The 16,174-nt window shown below is 39.4% G+C and overlaps 2 protein-coding genes across 5 annotated transcripts in view; one reads left to right on the plus strand and one right to left on the minus strand.

Moving 5' to 3' along the window:
- Positions 1 to 4,065, plus strand: part of syde2 (synapse defective 1, Rho GTPase, homolog 2 (C. elegans)) — a 78,614-nt gene extending 74,549 nt beyond the window's left edge. The window contains exon 8 of one of the 3 annotated variants that reach the window (XM_067445338.1): positions 1,868 to 4,063. In XM_067445338.1, the coding sequence (XP_067301439.1) occupies positions 1,868 to 2,514 (647 nt within the window). In that variant the 3' untranslated portion in view covers positions 2,515 to 4,063. Of the gene's footprint in view, positions 1 to 1,867 lie in introns of all 3 variants that reach the window. The other 2 variants (XM_067445336.1, XM_067445337.1) reach the window with 2 other exon arrangements.
- A 9,358-nt stretch (positions 4,066 to 13,423) lies between these two features.
- Positions 13,424 to 16,174, minus strand: part of dnai3 (dynein axonemal intermediate chain 3) — a 65,522-nt gene continuing 62,771 nt past the window's right edge. For both annotated transcript variants that reach the window (XM_067445321.1, XM_067445322.1), the window contains exon 23: positions 13,424 to 14,023. In XM_067445321.1, the coding sequence (XP_067301422.1) occupies positions 13,883 to 14,023 (141 nt within the window). In that variant the 3' untranslated portion in view covers positions 13,424 to 13,882. The remainder of the gene's footprint in view (positions 14,024 to 16,174) is intronic.

Raw genomic sequence — 16,174 nt, forward strand, 5'->3', positions numbered from 1 at the left:
TCTTAAATTTGACTTGCTGAAACCTGCAGATACCCTGCCGTTACTCTAATCTGACGACTTTTTTCCAGTATCGAGTAATCTAACGCGTTACTATTTCCAAACCAGTAATCAGATTAAAGTAATTTATCCAAGTCACTGCGAGTTACTATTTTAGTAATTTTTAGAGTATTTTTTCCATGAATTTTTTTTTTAATTTCAACTAAAAATGTCAGGAGATACATTGTTGACTTTAGTGTTAAAAATTCACTTCCAATAAAAGTGCACTGATTCCAATAAAATCTCTGATTTATCTGGATTTAAACATCCTTAGAAACATTTGGGATAATGTGATAACATCAACAAAATATATAACATCGCTGTAGTGGATTTTGGATATTTTACTCCAAAATCTTACATATTGTGCCTTTAATAAAGCTCAAATAAAAAACTATAATAACACCGAGGCAGGGTTTTTACTAGCATATAAAGCACCCAATTTTTTTTTTTTTTTTATTAAAGTGAGTGTTGGCAAAAACGGTCGTCATTTCTATGTTGAGGCGGCAAGAGTGTTGTCTGAAACTGCTGAATGTAACTAATAAAGTAACTTGTAATTTTACTTAGTTACTTTTAAAATCAAGTAATCTGTAAAGTAACAAAGTTACTTTTTAAAGGAGTAATCAGAATACTTTTTCAAAGTAACTAGGAAAAGTAACTAAATTAGGTTTAATTAGGTTTAATTAAACCTAAATTGCAATATTTAATAACAAAATCATAAAAAGAGATTAAACTAAAAATATAAAAGTATACACTCATTTAAAATATTGAAGGCACAATATAATTTTTCGTATCTTATTCAGAACAACGCTAATTGCAGTTTTAGCAGAAAACTGCACACACAACACTGTCACACACACACACACACACACACACACACACACACACACACACACTGCCCCATCATTCGACCGATCTGTGCCATCCACACAGGCACTAATGAGGAATCTATGTAAATATATCTATAATCACGCCGTTATTTTGCCTTCTTCAAATAAAGTAATGTCATTGGGAACACAAGATTAGATTAATCACAGTTTAACACTGGTAAGCTGCTTTGACACAATCGTGATTGTAAAAGCGCTATATAAATCAAGTTGATTGATTGATTGATTGATTGATTTTTGCTTCTTTTGTTTGTTTGTTTTACTCGTCCCATCACATGTAGGCAGTAGGGGTGGGAATCTTAAGGCACTTATTAACGAGCCGATCCGATTCCGATTCTGGGAGTAACGATCCGATTCCCAAAACGATTCTTTACATGCTTTTTTGGTAACTAACTATCCTGCTGTGGAAATACATTAACTTTACATTTTAACCAAAATTGGAGTTACGATGCTTTTTGTTTATAGCTGGAATATCTGTTTGACAGTGTTGCCATATTAAAAATGATTATGAAGATTTCTTTCAATATTTTTATTTAAAATATAACCGTTATATTCAGGATTAACAAGCTCTGAAAAAAACATGGTAAGCCATACAATTGCAAAGAACAATCATTAAGAATAAACAGTTCTAAATTTACAACTAAGTGTGACTATTTTTCAGTTTCTTTAGAATATTTTAACAAAAAGTTTTTAAACCCAAAAAAGTTTCCTTTCAAGTCAAGTCAAATTTGATCTATATAGCACATTTAAAAGCAACAGAGTTACGCCATGTAAGCAGGTCATAGTTTGTCCATTTTATCTTCAAATTCACCCTTCACCGCGAGTTTGATTGACAGGTTTGTCCGACAAAGCAGTCAGGAGAGATTAACGTGTATATTGTGATAATTATCGTTATCCTTTTATCGCCCAGCCCTAAATTAAAGCCATTGCTTTTTTTTCTCTTGTAGTTGTGGACGCTCAGGGTAAATCTTCATCTCCGGTTCCTGCCCTAATGGAGTCGAGCCCAGTGGTGATGGCGGCCGTGAGGAGGAGGAAAGAGCGTCCACAGGTACTAAATCTAACTGAGGTGGACATGGCGGGAGTTTTGCGGCCTAGAGCCGGCCGCCTGGACAGTCCAAGTAACCGCTACGCCGGAGACTGGAGCAGATGCCGAGAAACGTACCTCCATCCGAGCTGCCCGGAGGAGGCAGACTATGATGATGTTCCCAGCGAAGAGCCTCCGAATGACGGACAAGAGGATTTACAGAAGTGTACTGAAGATGCTGAACAAGAGTTGCCTGAGGTGAATGAAGCAACGGAGAGGGTTGAGGAAATGCAAATAGAGGAGGAAGTGAGTGAGGAAGAGGAGACAAGAGATTTGGACAGGCTACAAGTAGAGGAACCTCTACCTCTCAGCCCCTGCGATCAAATCCTCCCTGATTACGAGGAGCACAGACCCAAAGAGCACACCTATCAGGCCTACATGAAGATCCAGGAGATTAGCCCAGTACTAAGCAACAGGGTCAACCTACGAGACTTGCAGAAGAGCATTGACACACTCATTGGCAACCTAGAGAGGGAGCTCAACAAGAACAAGCTCAACGTAGGGTATTGACTCTAAACCAGAATAGTGAAATTTGGTGGTGATTCCCTAGAGACTTAAGCGCTATGGCGCTTCCATGCACACTTGGGATGCATGTACAAGAAGACATTCCTCACATCTGATTTGTGTTTTTGTTTGTCTCCTGGTCTCCATGTTGTTGATCTCCTAATTGTTTTTCTTCTTATGAGAAGAACTCATTGAACCCTGAGGGGTGTGCCAGGTGCCTTCATTGTGTCAAGGTGGTGCATACAAGAGCGAGAGCTTTTTACAGAGGTACAAAACATTACGATGAAAACCAATGCACTTATGGGGCCTGCTGTTAGAGGCACGGCTAGTTCAGGTACAGTTGTGAAGCCTTATGGTGGGAGTACTAGGTACTATAGATACATCCCAGGTCCTAAATCGGGGGAACTCAATCCTGCACATAGAGATCCGGCTTCCTGTAGACTTCAGTTCCAACCCTCCAAACACACTTGAAACAGCTAATCAAGGTCTTGGTGTTAATTTAAAGAGGAGCGGGATCACCAAGAGCGGGATTGAGTACCCTACCCTAACCTTATACCAGGTGTCTAAAATGCAAATTACCTAGGAAGGTAGCTTAGTTTAAAATCCCTGAACTCTACTCCCTATCCTAACCTTATCCTAACCCTCAGACCCTAAACTAGGAGTGTTCAGTCCTGCTCCTGAAAGGCCAACTTCAGCTCCAGTTCTAGTTAAATGAAAATTGTCATAATTTACTCACCGCATGTCATTCCAAATCCATAAGACTTTTATCAGCGAACATAAACAGACGCCCAACAATACTTGCTTGACGTATGAGAGTAAGCCTCAATGGTTTTTACATGTCTCTTCAGAAGGCTTGGATTAAACCCCTCGATTCATATGGATTTATTTTACAATCTCTTTATAAATGTTTTGAAGTGTAAGAGGTTTGGTTGAATAGACTTTCAATGGAGGGAAATCTCTTCATTCCTAATTATGTTCTGAAGATAAAGGAAAGTCTTATGTGATTTTAACCACATGAGGGTGAGTATTTAAAGAATTTATTTTAAAATGGACTCTCTCTTTAAACAGCTAATCAAGGTCTCTTAAAGATCATCAGGAGCAAGACTGAGTGCCCAAATCTCAACTTGTCGATCCTGAACTCTACATTAGGGGTCTCGAATGTAAATGACCTAGTTGAGCTGGTGTTAGCCAGTTGTTTGAGATTCCTGCACCCTTTTCCCTCAACTCTGAATGTAATATCCTAACCCTAATCCTGTTCTAACATTTACACCCTAAACCAGGGGTGTTCAGTTCTGCTCCAGGAGATCTTGCTTCCTGTAGACTCAAGTTCCAACCCTCCAAACACACTTTAACCAGGAGCGGGATTGAGTACCCAAACATCAACCCAACAAACCTGAACTACATCAGGGGTCTCAAAAGCAAATTACCTAGTGAAGTGGTGTTAGCCAGTTGTTTGAGATCCCTGCGTCCTAGTCCCTCAACTTTGAATGTCATGTCCTACCCCTTATCTTGTTCTAGGTGTGTTAAGTCTACAGGAAGCAAGAGCTCCAGGAGCAAGACTGAACACCACTAGACCAGGATAGGGTTAGGATATGACATTCAGAGTTAAGGGACTAGGGCGCAGGGATCTCAAACAACAGGCTAACACCTCCTCACTAGGCCATTTACTGTACATTCGAGACCCCTGATGTAGAGGAATCCTGTTCAGGACCGTTGGGATGAGGTTTGGCCATTCAATACCGTTCCTGGTGATCCACCTCTTCAAGTGATCCCTAATTAGCTGGTTAAAGTGTGTTTGGAGGATTGGAACTTCAGTCCTGCTCCTGGAGATCTTGCTTCCTGTAGACTCAAGTTCCAACCCTCCAAACCCACTTTAACCATCTAATTAGGGATCACTTAAAGAGGCAGATCTCCAGTAGTGGGATTGAGTGCCTAAACCTCAACCTAAAAATCCTAAAATCTACATTAGGGGTCTCAAAGCAAATTATCTAGTGAAGTGGTGTTAGCCAGTTGTTTGAAATCCCTGTGCCCTAGTCCTTTAACTCTGAATGCCATGTCCTAACCCTAATCCTGGTCTAGATGTGTTCAGTCCTGCTCCTGGAGATCTTGCTTCATGTAGACTTAAGTTCCAACCCTCCAAGCACACTTTAACCAGCTTATTGGGGATCACTTGAAGAGGTAGATCTCCAGGAGCAGTATTGAGTGCTCAAACCTCATCCCAACGGTCCTGAACAGGATTCCTCTACATCAGGGGTCTCAAATGTACAGTAAATGGCCTGGTGAGTTGGGGTTAGCCTGTTGTTTGAGATCCCTGCACCCTAGTCCCTCAACTCTGAATGTCATATCCTAACCCTACCCTGTCCTAGATGTGTTCAGTCTTACTACTTGAGATCTTGCTTCCTGTACACTTAACACACCTAGAACAGGATTAGGGTTAGAACATGAAATTCAAAGTTGAGGGACTAGGGCCCAGGGATCTCAAACCACTGGCTAACACCACTTCACTAGGTCACTTTTGAGACCCACTGATGTAGTTCAGGATTGTTGGGTTGAGGTTTGGGCACTCAATCCCGCTCCTGGAGATCTACCTCTTCAAGTGATCCACATTTAGCTGGTTAAAGTGTTTGGAGGGTTGGAACTTCAGTCCTGCTCCTGGAGATCGTGCTTTATGTAGGCTCAAGTACCAACCCTCCAAACACACTTTAACCTGTTAATTAGGGCATCACTTAAAGAGGCAGATCACTAGGAGTTGGATTGAATCCCCCAACCTCCATGACCCTGAAGCCTTCTCCAGGGGTCTCAAAGGCAAATCACCTACAGAGATGGTGTTAGTCAGCAGTTTGAGAGCCCTGCACCTTACTTTCTGAACTCTAAATATTATATCCTAACCCTCAACCCTTATCTAGTCCCGCACTTGGAAGGCCACCTTCAGATCCAGCTGTATTTAAATGCACCTGATTCTAATCAAGGTCTATAACTACTGTCTTTTAACTTTCACGCAGGTGTTTGGGAGGTCAAATGCGCTTAAAGGATGCTCTAAGAGCAGCATCAGACACTCAACACCCTTTCCATTCAGGGAGCGACTAACGCTGCTGGTCTAGTAGAGGTAGCAATTGTCCGAGATTAAAACAGCAACTCTGAGTTTTTTTCCTTACAAAACTACTTCAAACGTCCCCCTAAACAAGCTATGGACGGCGTAAAATGAATATACTCGTAGTAAATAGTAAATTTAATATTTAATAATAGTTAGGCAGAACTTTAATGTAAGTTTCTTAAGAAGATGAAATTTAAAAAAATAACTTAAAATTGCTGATGTTTATTTTGCTTTCGATGGACGCCCCTAAACACAATTTCACTTAACAATTAAAAGAGCGATCTAAATGTCATCTGTGATAATCATTGTAACACCATGACAACAGTCCCACTTTTGATCGTTATATTTGCATAATTCTCAGCAGTCCAGGGATACAAACTCATCAGTATTTGACAGACACATGTATGTATGTAGGAATATAGTTGGAATATGTATTTTCGATGACGTACACTTCAGTTTGTGCATATTTAAATGTTCGTCAGCTACCTTGTAGTATTTGGCCTGTAGATCAGCCTTTTATATATATATATATATATATATATATATTGTTGGAGCTATGTAATGATATAACCCACAGTCACAGAATGAGGATGGATTTGGGGTATTTTATGGTCGCAAAAGTGCAGGAAATTTGAGCATTGCATGGTCAAAAGCTTTATGGTCAAATATAAAGTATTTCTCAGTGTATCCTACAGTGGGATGTATTTATGCGTGTAGATAGAGATTATTTTAATTACAGTGAAATTCTGTTTTGTTTGTTTTTTCCCATTTGGCAGCTGCTCACGTTTATGGCTTGTTTGTAAATTTGCAGTTCTTGTGAATCCAAGACTGAAACTTTACACAGGCTGTTTGTTTTATTGATTGTGCTTCTTGCCTGACAATGGTCTCCACATGCTACAGTCTGCTTGAAAATCTAATTTTAAAAGATATAAATAAAGGATTTCAACAAATCCAGTGAATAAAAGCAGTCGATTGGAGGTTTGTCCGGTGGCCGCGGTCTCCGTTTCCTCTCAATAGCCGGTCACACTAGATTTTAAGTATGAAAAATTATGAACAATAAAATTTGCATACTTTTTTTGCTACATAAATTGGATATGATGTCTTGCATATGGACTTCACATTTGAACATATTCATCATAATAATAATGTTAACTGTCTATTCCAGATTGCAGATATCAGTATGCATGCCTTTAAATGTGTATTGATGCAAATCTAGTGTGGCCACACCTTTAGAGTGTTTAATCTGGTTTCCTGAAGCCTGATTTGGGATCAGATCTCAACTGATCCATGGTTAGCAAGAAGGAAACTTGTTAGATGCTTTGATAAAACATTCCTTTTTCTCTCTGTTGTGCTTTTGTAAAAGTTTGGTTATGCTAAGGTGAACATATGACTAAAGCAGATATTATTTGTACTGATATTGAGAAGTATATGATCACATTAAAGTTTCTTTCATGAAGCCATGACGACTTGACTGTTTTTCTTTAAATATCTTGATATACACTATATTTCCAAAACTTTTGGGACGCATGCATTAACAAGCACATGAACTTAAGTGACTAAAATAAATTACTCACCCTCATGCCATTCCAGACCCCTAATGAAGATATTTTGTTGAAATCTGATGGCTCAGAAAGGCCTCCATTGGCAGCAAAGACATTTCCTCTCTCAAGACCCATAATCAGTGTATTGATTCATGGCCTCGCCAAAGCTGATTCGATACACTTATTCAGAATGCTTCAAAGCTTCAGGAAGTAGTGTTTTGAAATCGGCCATCACTATATAAGTTGTTATTTAGATTTGTTTGCGCACAAAAACTAATTCTCGTCTCTTCATAAAATAATTGTAGAGCCACTGTAGTGAGATGGGCTTTGTAATGACATCTTTAGTGCCTTCATGGGTCTTGAGAGAGGAAATTGCTGCCAATGGAGGCAGTCTCTGCTCTAATTCATCCCAAAGGTGATCTATCGGGTTGATCTCAGGACTCAACCAGTCAAATCAACGCTGGCCAGTCAAGTTCCTCCACACCAAACTCCTCATCCATGTCTTTATGAACCGATGCTTTGTGCACTGGAGCGCAGTCATGTTGGGACAGGAAGGGGCCGTTTCCAAACTGTTCCCACAAAGATGGGAGCATGAAATTGTCCAAAATGTCTTGAAGCATTAAGGCCCCGATCACACAGAACGTGTTTTTGCAGCGAGAGGCGCCTTTTTGAATAGATTCCGGTTGGCAGAGATTGTTATGCTCGCTGCTTATTCACCCTGGGCATCTCACGCGTTAACTGCCTGCTGCACCTTGCATTTTTGAAGGAGCGCTCTAGGTGCATGAAGTTGAAAAAAAATCAACTCTGAGCGGAAAAGCGCCCGATGTCATCACGTTTATTTTCTGTTGTCCAATCGAATGAATGAAGAGGCGGGCCTTCCGTTGTGTTGACCGTTACCTTGATTTGACTGACAGGACAGCTGATTTGGGGGTTGCCTAGAAACATTAAAAAAAAAAACCCGCAGTGCACTGCTCTTTTCTAATGAAAAAACGGCAACCAAAAAAGGCAGTGCAGTGCGCCTCACGTTTTCGAACCTGAAAAACGCGTTCTGTGTGATCGGGGCCTAAGAGTTCCTTTCACTGGAACTAAGGGGCCAAGCCCAACCCCTGAAAAACAAGCCCACCTCATAATCCCCCCTCCATCAAACTTTACACTTAGCAGTCAGGCAAGTTCCGTTCTCCTGACAACTGCCAAACCCAGACTCGTCCATGGGATTGTCAGACTGAAGTGTGATTGGTCGCTCAGAGAACACGTCTCACTGCTCTAGAGTCCAGTGGCGGCTGCTTTACTCCACTGCATCCCACGCTTTGCATTGCTCTTGGTGATGTAAAGCTTGGATGAGCTGCTCGGCCATGGAAACCCATTCCATGAAGCTCTCTCCGCTGTTCTTGAGCTCATCTGAAGGCCACACGAAGTATCACAGTACCACCCTTGAAAGCTTCTGGGAGCGACCCATTCTTTCACTAATGCGTGTAGAAGCGTCTGCAGGCCTAGTGTTTGATTTATACACCTGTGGCAATGGAAGTGATTGGAACACCTGAATTCAATTATTTGGTGTTCCAATAGTTTAAGCAATATAGTGTTTAGAAGCTTATTTTTACAGATTGCCGTGTGATCAAAGCAAAGCCAAACTACAATGAGTCACGTTTTTCCTCTGCAGATTCACATTTCAGTCCCTGTAATTTGTCACTGGAACATTAGCTGGCGATCTGTCATGCGGCTCAGTCATCGTGAGTCTGATATATAAGGTGAGTCTGTGCCAAAAACCACTGGCACATAATGAATTTTGGGATAGGCTTTGAAGGATTCACTCGTTCTTTCCTTCACGGCCCAGAGAAATAAAGATGGATTTGTTGGCCTTATTCGAAGGAGCATTTACCGACGCATTCGGGCTTCAAAGGATCCAGCTTTTGATAACCGGCCTCTTTTTCCGCAGATGCGCTGGGTAAATGTCATTCTGTAGGTCTGAAATCTCACTGATTTCTCCAGCAGCGCAGATGTACGTCTTCAGAGACACCTGCTTTGCTTTCTATGATAAACATCCATACGTCTGTCAGCATTTGGCCACACTTCAGACGTGCGATTGGCCTAGTCAAGTCCCAAAAGACCCTTTGATGTGAAACACAGCGTTGTGATGGCTGCCCGGAAGAGATGACCTTTGATTGGCTGGTGGTTTGTTGAGGTGATCCTGCTGATGTCGTCACTGTACATTTAGCATTTATTCTTTAAAATCTGCACTAGTAGAAGTCTGTAAGATTACACGTCTATTAGAGTATCAGACGGAGCTTAGAGGAGAAAAAATTGTTATCAGTGCTGAAACGTGGCCAGATTTAGTCAAAACTGCCTTTGTTTGCCCAACAGGAACAGATTAAGGAGAGAAAACGCACGTCTAATGCAGCTGGATAATGAACACAAGATGTGATTGTTCAGTTCATTGACCGACGTGCGGATTCATGCAACAGACACAAAATTTATGAGCTTGTGAATTAGTTTGGTTGCACACCAATACGGTAAGACAATTGCCAAGAGGTGCCGAATATTAACAGAGCACACTGCATGAAATACAGCATCCCATAATGCATTGCAACTCGATTTGACCTTCATTTCTAGTGTGACGACTCATTCTTTCTTGACTCATTATCAGCAGTATTTGCTTTCAAAAAACTGGATTAAAAATGCAAAGTGAGCATTGCCATTTTTGAGAGGAAACGTCTCTCTTCCAAAAGTAATGTTTTGTACTACATCTTGAAATATTTATGCATACTGTGCCTTATTCATGAAATCATGTTACGTAAATTATTGCCTTGGGTTCAGTCTATGCAAATATGTAATTACAACCCCAAATCAGAAAAAGTTGGGACAGTATGGAATGTGCAAATAAAATAAAAAAGAAGTGATTTCTAAAATTACTTTGACTTGTATTTCATTGCAGACAATATGAACACAAAATATTTCATGTTTTGTCTGGTCAACTTCATGTCATTTGTAAATATGCATCCTTTCCTGTCATTCAGACCTGCAACACATTTCAAAAAAAGTTGGGACAGTAAAGCATTTACCACTTTGTAATGTTGCCATTCCTTTTCACAACACTTAAAAGACGTTTAGGGACTGAAGACACCAAGTGATGAAGTGTTTCGGGTGTAATTTTGTCCCATTCTTTCTGCAAACAAGTCTTAAGGTGGGCAACAGTACGGGGTCTTCATTGTCGCATTTTGTGCTTCAAAATGCGCCACACATTCTCTATTGGAGACCGGTCGGGACTGCAGGCAGGCCAGTCAAGTACCCGTACCCTCTTCCTCCGCAGCCAGGACTTTGTAATGTGTGCAGAATGTGGTTTTGCATTGTCTTGTTGAAATATGCATGGACGTCCCTGGAAAAGATATCTTCTTAAAAAAGGCAGCATATTATGCTCCAAAATCTCTATGTACTTTTCAGCATTAATGGTGCCTTCACAGAAGTGCAAGTTACCTTTGCCAATGGCACTGACACAACCCCATACCATGACAGACCCTGGCTTTTGGACTTGTTGCTGGTAACAGTCTGGATGATCCTTTTGTTCTTTGGTCCGGAGCACACGGCGTCCATTCCTCCCAAAAAATACCTGAAATACTGATTCATCTGACCACAGTACACATTTCCACTGTGTGATGGTCCATCCCAGAGGCCTCCGAGCCCAGAGAAGTCGACGGCTCTTCTGGACACTGTTAACATAAGGCTTCCTTTTGGCACAGTACAGTTTTAACTGGCATTTGTGGATGTAACTACGTATTGTTGTACTTGACAAAGGTTTGTCAAAGTAGTCCTGAGCCCATGTGGTGATATCGCTTCTAGATGAATGACGATTCTTGATGCAGTGCCGCCTGAGGAATCGGAGATCGCGGTTGTTCAGCTTAGGCTTGCGGCCTTGTTCTTTACGCACTGAAATTCCTCCAGATTCCTTGAATCTTGTAATTATGTTATGCACTGTTGAATGTGAAATATCCAAATCTCTTCCTATCTTTCTTTGAGGAACATTGTTTTTAAACATTTCAATAATTTTCTCACGTATTTGTTGGCAAACTGGCGATCCTCGGCCCATCTTTGCTCCTAAAGGATTAGATCTTTCTTGGATGCGGCTTTTGTACCAAATCATAATTTCAATCACCTGTTGACATCACCTGTTTCAAATCACATCATTATTTAACCCTTTTACCTCATTACTAGCCCTAAATTGCTCCTGTCCCAACTTTTTTTGAAATGTGTTGCAGGTCTGAATGACAGGAACGGATGCATATTCACAAATGACATGAAGTTGACCAGACAAAACATGAAATATTTTGTGTTCATATTGTCTGCAATGAAATACAAGTCAAAGTAAATTTAGAAATCACTACTTTCTTTTTTTTATTTGCGTTTTCCAAACTGTCCCAACTTTTTCTGATTTGGGGTTGTAACAATTTATATAGAAATGTGCTCTTCTGGTGTTTCACCAGTGGGATGTTTTTAAATGGTAGAGAAAACAGTATAAACTTAATTCCTTACAAGTTCGAAATGCATTTTTAGAAGGTTGACTTGAATTTCATCGGATGCAGTTTTATGACATTGACTCAATTTAAGATTAAACATTGGTCTGGGGAGTCTGGTCTGTATTTTCTACTGCACAAGAGGTGTGATCAACGGGCATAGTTCAAATGACTGTCGCAATTGGATAGTCCTTCAACCAATCAGACCTCAAGAGGCAGGATCAATGGGCGTAGTTCAAATGACTGTCGCAATTGGATAGTCCTTCAACCAATCAGACCTCAAGAGGCAGGATCAACGGGCGTAGATCAAATGAGTCTGTCGCAATTGGATAGTCCTTCAACCAATCAGACCTCAAGAGGCAGGATCAAAGGTCGTAGTTCAAATGACTCTGATTGGTTGAAGGACTATCCAATAGAGACAGACCACAAGAGGCATGATCAACGGGCGACAACCCATCGCTTCTCTATCTGTCATCATATTAAACCCGCCAATAGCATGCCAGGCTGTGATTGGTTCCCGAAAAAGTGTAACGAAAGCAGCAGAAATTAATGTACAGGTTTGCGGACTGAGTTGCCGGGCGAAATCAAATCGCCGGCAGATCAGGCTGAGTTTATTACCCAGCGTAGATATTGACTTGAAAGTCACTGTAAACTGACCAAACCTGCACTCTCTTGAGAAGGAAGTTTAGTGTCTTTATTGAATCGATACGAGTCGGGCTGAAGCTGATCAATATTGTACAAGAAGAGCCTGAATGTGTCCGCATGTAACCAGATAAGCTGTTATAGATTAGCTGTCGGAGGAGAAGCCGCTGAATTAAGAGCGTGTTTGATTACGGCACTGAAGGGAAATGAAGATGAGTAACCGGAGGAAGAATCAATCTTCAAGGTCACTGCGCTCGCAGCTTACAATAACACACACCATCTGCTGCTCTCATGAAACTGCGTTTTTAATGTTTTGCATATCTAGAAAACTTTGGTATCACTTTAGTATGGGGAACACATATTCACTATTAACTATGACTTCTGCCTCAATAAACTCATAATTTACTGCTTATTAATAGTTAGTAAGGTAGTTTGGTATCACTTTAGTATGAGGAACACATATTCACTATTAACTATGACTTTAGCCTCAATAAACTCATAATTTACTGCTTATTAATAGTTAGTGAGGTAGTTTGGTATCACTTTAGTATGAGGAACACATATTCACTATTAACTATGACTTTAGCCTCAATAAACTCATAATTTACTGCTTATTAATAGTTAGTGAGGTAGTTTGGTATCACTTTAGTATGAGGAACACATATTCACTATTAACTATGACTTCTGCCCCAATAAACTCATAATTTACTGCTTATTAATAGTTAGTGAGGTAGTTTGGTATCACTTTAGGATGAGGAACACATATTCACTATTAACTATGACTTTAGCCTCAATAAACTCATAATTTACTGCTTATTAATAGTTAGTGAGGTAATTTTTGTAGCGTTTAAGTTTAGGTATTGGGTCGGATTAAGGGATGTAGAATAAGGTCATGCAGAATAAGGCATTAATGTGCTTTATAAGTACTAATAAACAGACAATATCCTAGTAATATGCATGCTAATAAGCAACTAGTTGATGGTTTATAACTGAACCTTAAAATAAAGTGTTACCAAAACTTTTTGTTGTAGCTACAGTGGCCAAAAACGAAAGAATTCAAATGTTTTACAAATTCAATTTTTTAATATTTTAGAAACCAAACAGAATCATCCAAAAAGTTTGAATTTCTGACCTCATCTGATTTTTATTTGATCTTTAAGAACTGATTTTAAAGTATTATAATGTTGTTCATACCATTAGCATTCTGTTAAGACTCTTCGAAAAGAGCGTGTACATTGAATAACATTTCATTACTTATTCACTCTAAAAAAATGCTGGGTTAAAAACAACCCAAGTTGGGTTGAAAATGGACAAACCCAGATATTGTGTGTGTTTTGTTTTTTTACCTAGTGAATGGACCAATTCAAACAACCCAGTTTCTGGGTTTGTCCATTTTTAACCCAACTTGGGTTGTTTTTAACCCAGCATTTTTTAGACTGTACTGTTCAATGGTAATGACAAACCACATGAGTTTTATTTTTCCAAGAACTTCGCTAATTATAAACACCAGTGTTATTAGAAAATCTGACTCCGCTGTAAATTCTAGATTTTTGTTCTTTGTTAGATGATATGATGATGATGTCTCTAATGCGTTACAGGTCTGACTCGTCTTGTGTTTCAGTCAGGAGGCCCATGTTCTTCAAAACGACCTTTTCCAGAGCCAGAAACTGTTCATATTCCTTCAGCGCTTCCGCCTCCAGTTCCTCGTCCTGTTTCAGTGGCACCACTGGCTCCTGAGGAACAACAGATCACACAAGTTAATGCTTTTATTTCATATTTTAGGAGATTTTATGGTACTTCATTATATTTATGCAGCAGTTTATTAATCAGGGATGCAAATGGGTGAAGGGTAAAAAAGGTGAGAACATTGCGTGGATGGAGAAAACATTCTCTGACATTATATACAGTACAGTTTTATATACCTGTATATACATATTTATATATATTTACTTTTGATGCTCATTTCTAGACACTATTAAGTATCTTTGGATCTGCCTGAAGACTAATTCTAACAGGTAAGAGGTAGAAAGTTTTTTTGTGTTTTATTCAGGGCAAAACAACCCTTCATAAAAGACAATAAAGCATTCAATAGACATGAGAGATGAATACATAAACAAAACAAAAATAAGACGACATCAACCAGGAAATCTTGGAAATCATCTTCGCTTCATTAACACTGAAAACTGAAGATCCCACTGGCTACAAATGCATCAATATGGGATACTTTGTACACTGCCTCGTAAGTTAAACCCTATTTCTTTATTACCTTTTAATATCACTCAAAAAAGAAAAAGAAAAAGAAAAAGATCAGCCTGAACAGACCTCCTCCTCCTCCAAAACACTTTCTCATTGGATCTACGCACATCTCGTAGGTGACCTATTTTGATCTCAAAGAGTTTGCATCTATGATTAATCAGTTTATTCACTTTTTGAGCATAGACCTGAAAGTGAAATTTCCAACTTAAACTCATAAATCTTGAATGCTTTGGAGCACAGACTAAAGTTTTGATCTTTTTAAAGATTTGCAATTTGCAGTTTATTGCAGAAATGGGAAAAAAAAGATTTAAAAAAAAAAAGTGAACTTTGAAAAAGTTATACAAGTTTAAGCTTATTGTTATGAAAACTGCGCAAAAGTACATTTTTAAAGGTGCCCTAGAATGATTTGAAACAAAATGTTAGATTGTTCTCTGATATCTACATAGAGGGTATTTGGCTTATTTAAGGGCAAACATTGTCCAGATACAGTTTTACAGGTCCATTTATAACCCTATAAATTGTCCCTAGGATGTAATGCTCTGTTTTTGCCTTGTTTGGAAGAGTCATGAATATTAATGTTGAGCTCTGCTCTGATTGGCTTATTTCAGCAGCTCACAGCAGTTCAGTGAAGCGGCTCGTGAGTCCTGACAGAACACAGACCGACTGAACGACACTTTAAGCAGAACATCTCAAATGGAGATTGATCAAATGCAGCTAACTTGTTTATTGGTGTTTTCAGATCATCTGCGTTGACGCATTGACTATCGTTTTAACTTATATGGTGGGAAAGGTGACGTTTGCTAGAAGGATCAAGTGAACGATCTGTAAGCAAAGTATCTACGGTTGTATTTTGTAATACAAAATAATATTACCCTTTGTCATTAGACACACTATTTAGTTTGGTATGGTACTTGGAGTTTCCAAATTGTTACTGTACTAGCATCTCGCGTTATCTAGACAGTGCGGTCTCTCTAAGAAACTTTCAATTTAATCAGAAATTGTTTAAATAGTCAATAAGGGGATAAATCGCTACTTTCTGCTTGCAGGAATATACTTGCCACTCAGTTAAAGACGCTGAGTGAAGCTTGCTTGTAATGGGCCGAACAAACGAACGATCTGTTGTGGTATGCGATTATAATAAACCTCAGCCGTGAGTCATGAGAGCCGTTTTTGCGATCTTTGAGTGTCTCCTTCACCATCAGTAGATTCGGCTTGTTGGACAGATGCAAATGTTGGGGCGTGCATATAAATGATCCCCAACGCTTGCGTCATGGTTGGGTTTATGTTGAGAAGCACTTTTTTCTCCGTGGTGCTTTTGATTCACGAGATTTACATCAGAAGGAGGAGGCGATGGTGTTTGAGACTCACAGTGATGTCCATGTACTGAACTCTTATTATTTCACTATGGCAAGGTTAAGTCCATTTTTCATTATAGGGCACCTTTAAGATTTTATATGAAATATATACTTTCCAAAACATGTTGGAAAGTATATATTTAAGTAAATCAAAAAGTCAAGAACACTTTTGAGAAAATCACAATCATAAATATAAACAGGTTATGCTCCAAATTTGAGGTTGATATCTCAAAAAAAGAGTGCAGTACCAAACGTTTCCATTGAAATTCATTC

The sequence above is a fragment of the Pseudorasbora parva genome, chromosome 6, assembly GCF_024679245.1.
Source record: "Pseudorasbora parva isolate DD20220531a chromosome 6, ASM2467924v1, whole genome shotgun sequence".
NCBI classification, from domain to species: Eukaryota; Metazoa; Chordata; class Actinopteri; order Cypriniformes; family Gobionidae; genus Pseudorasbora; species Pseudorasbora parva.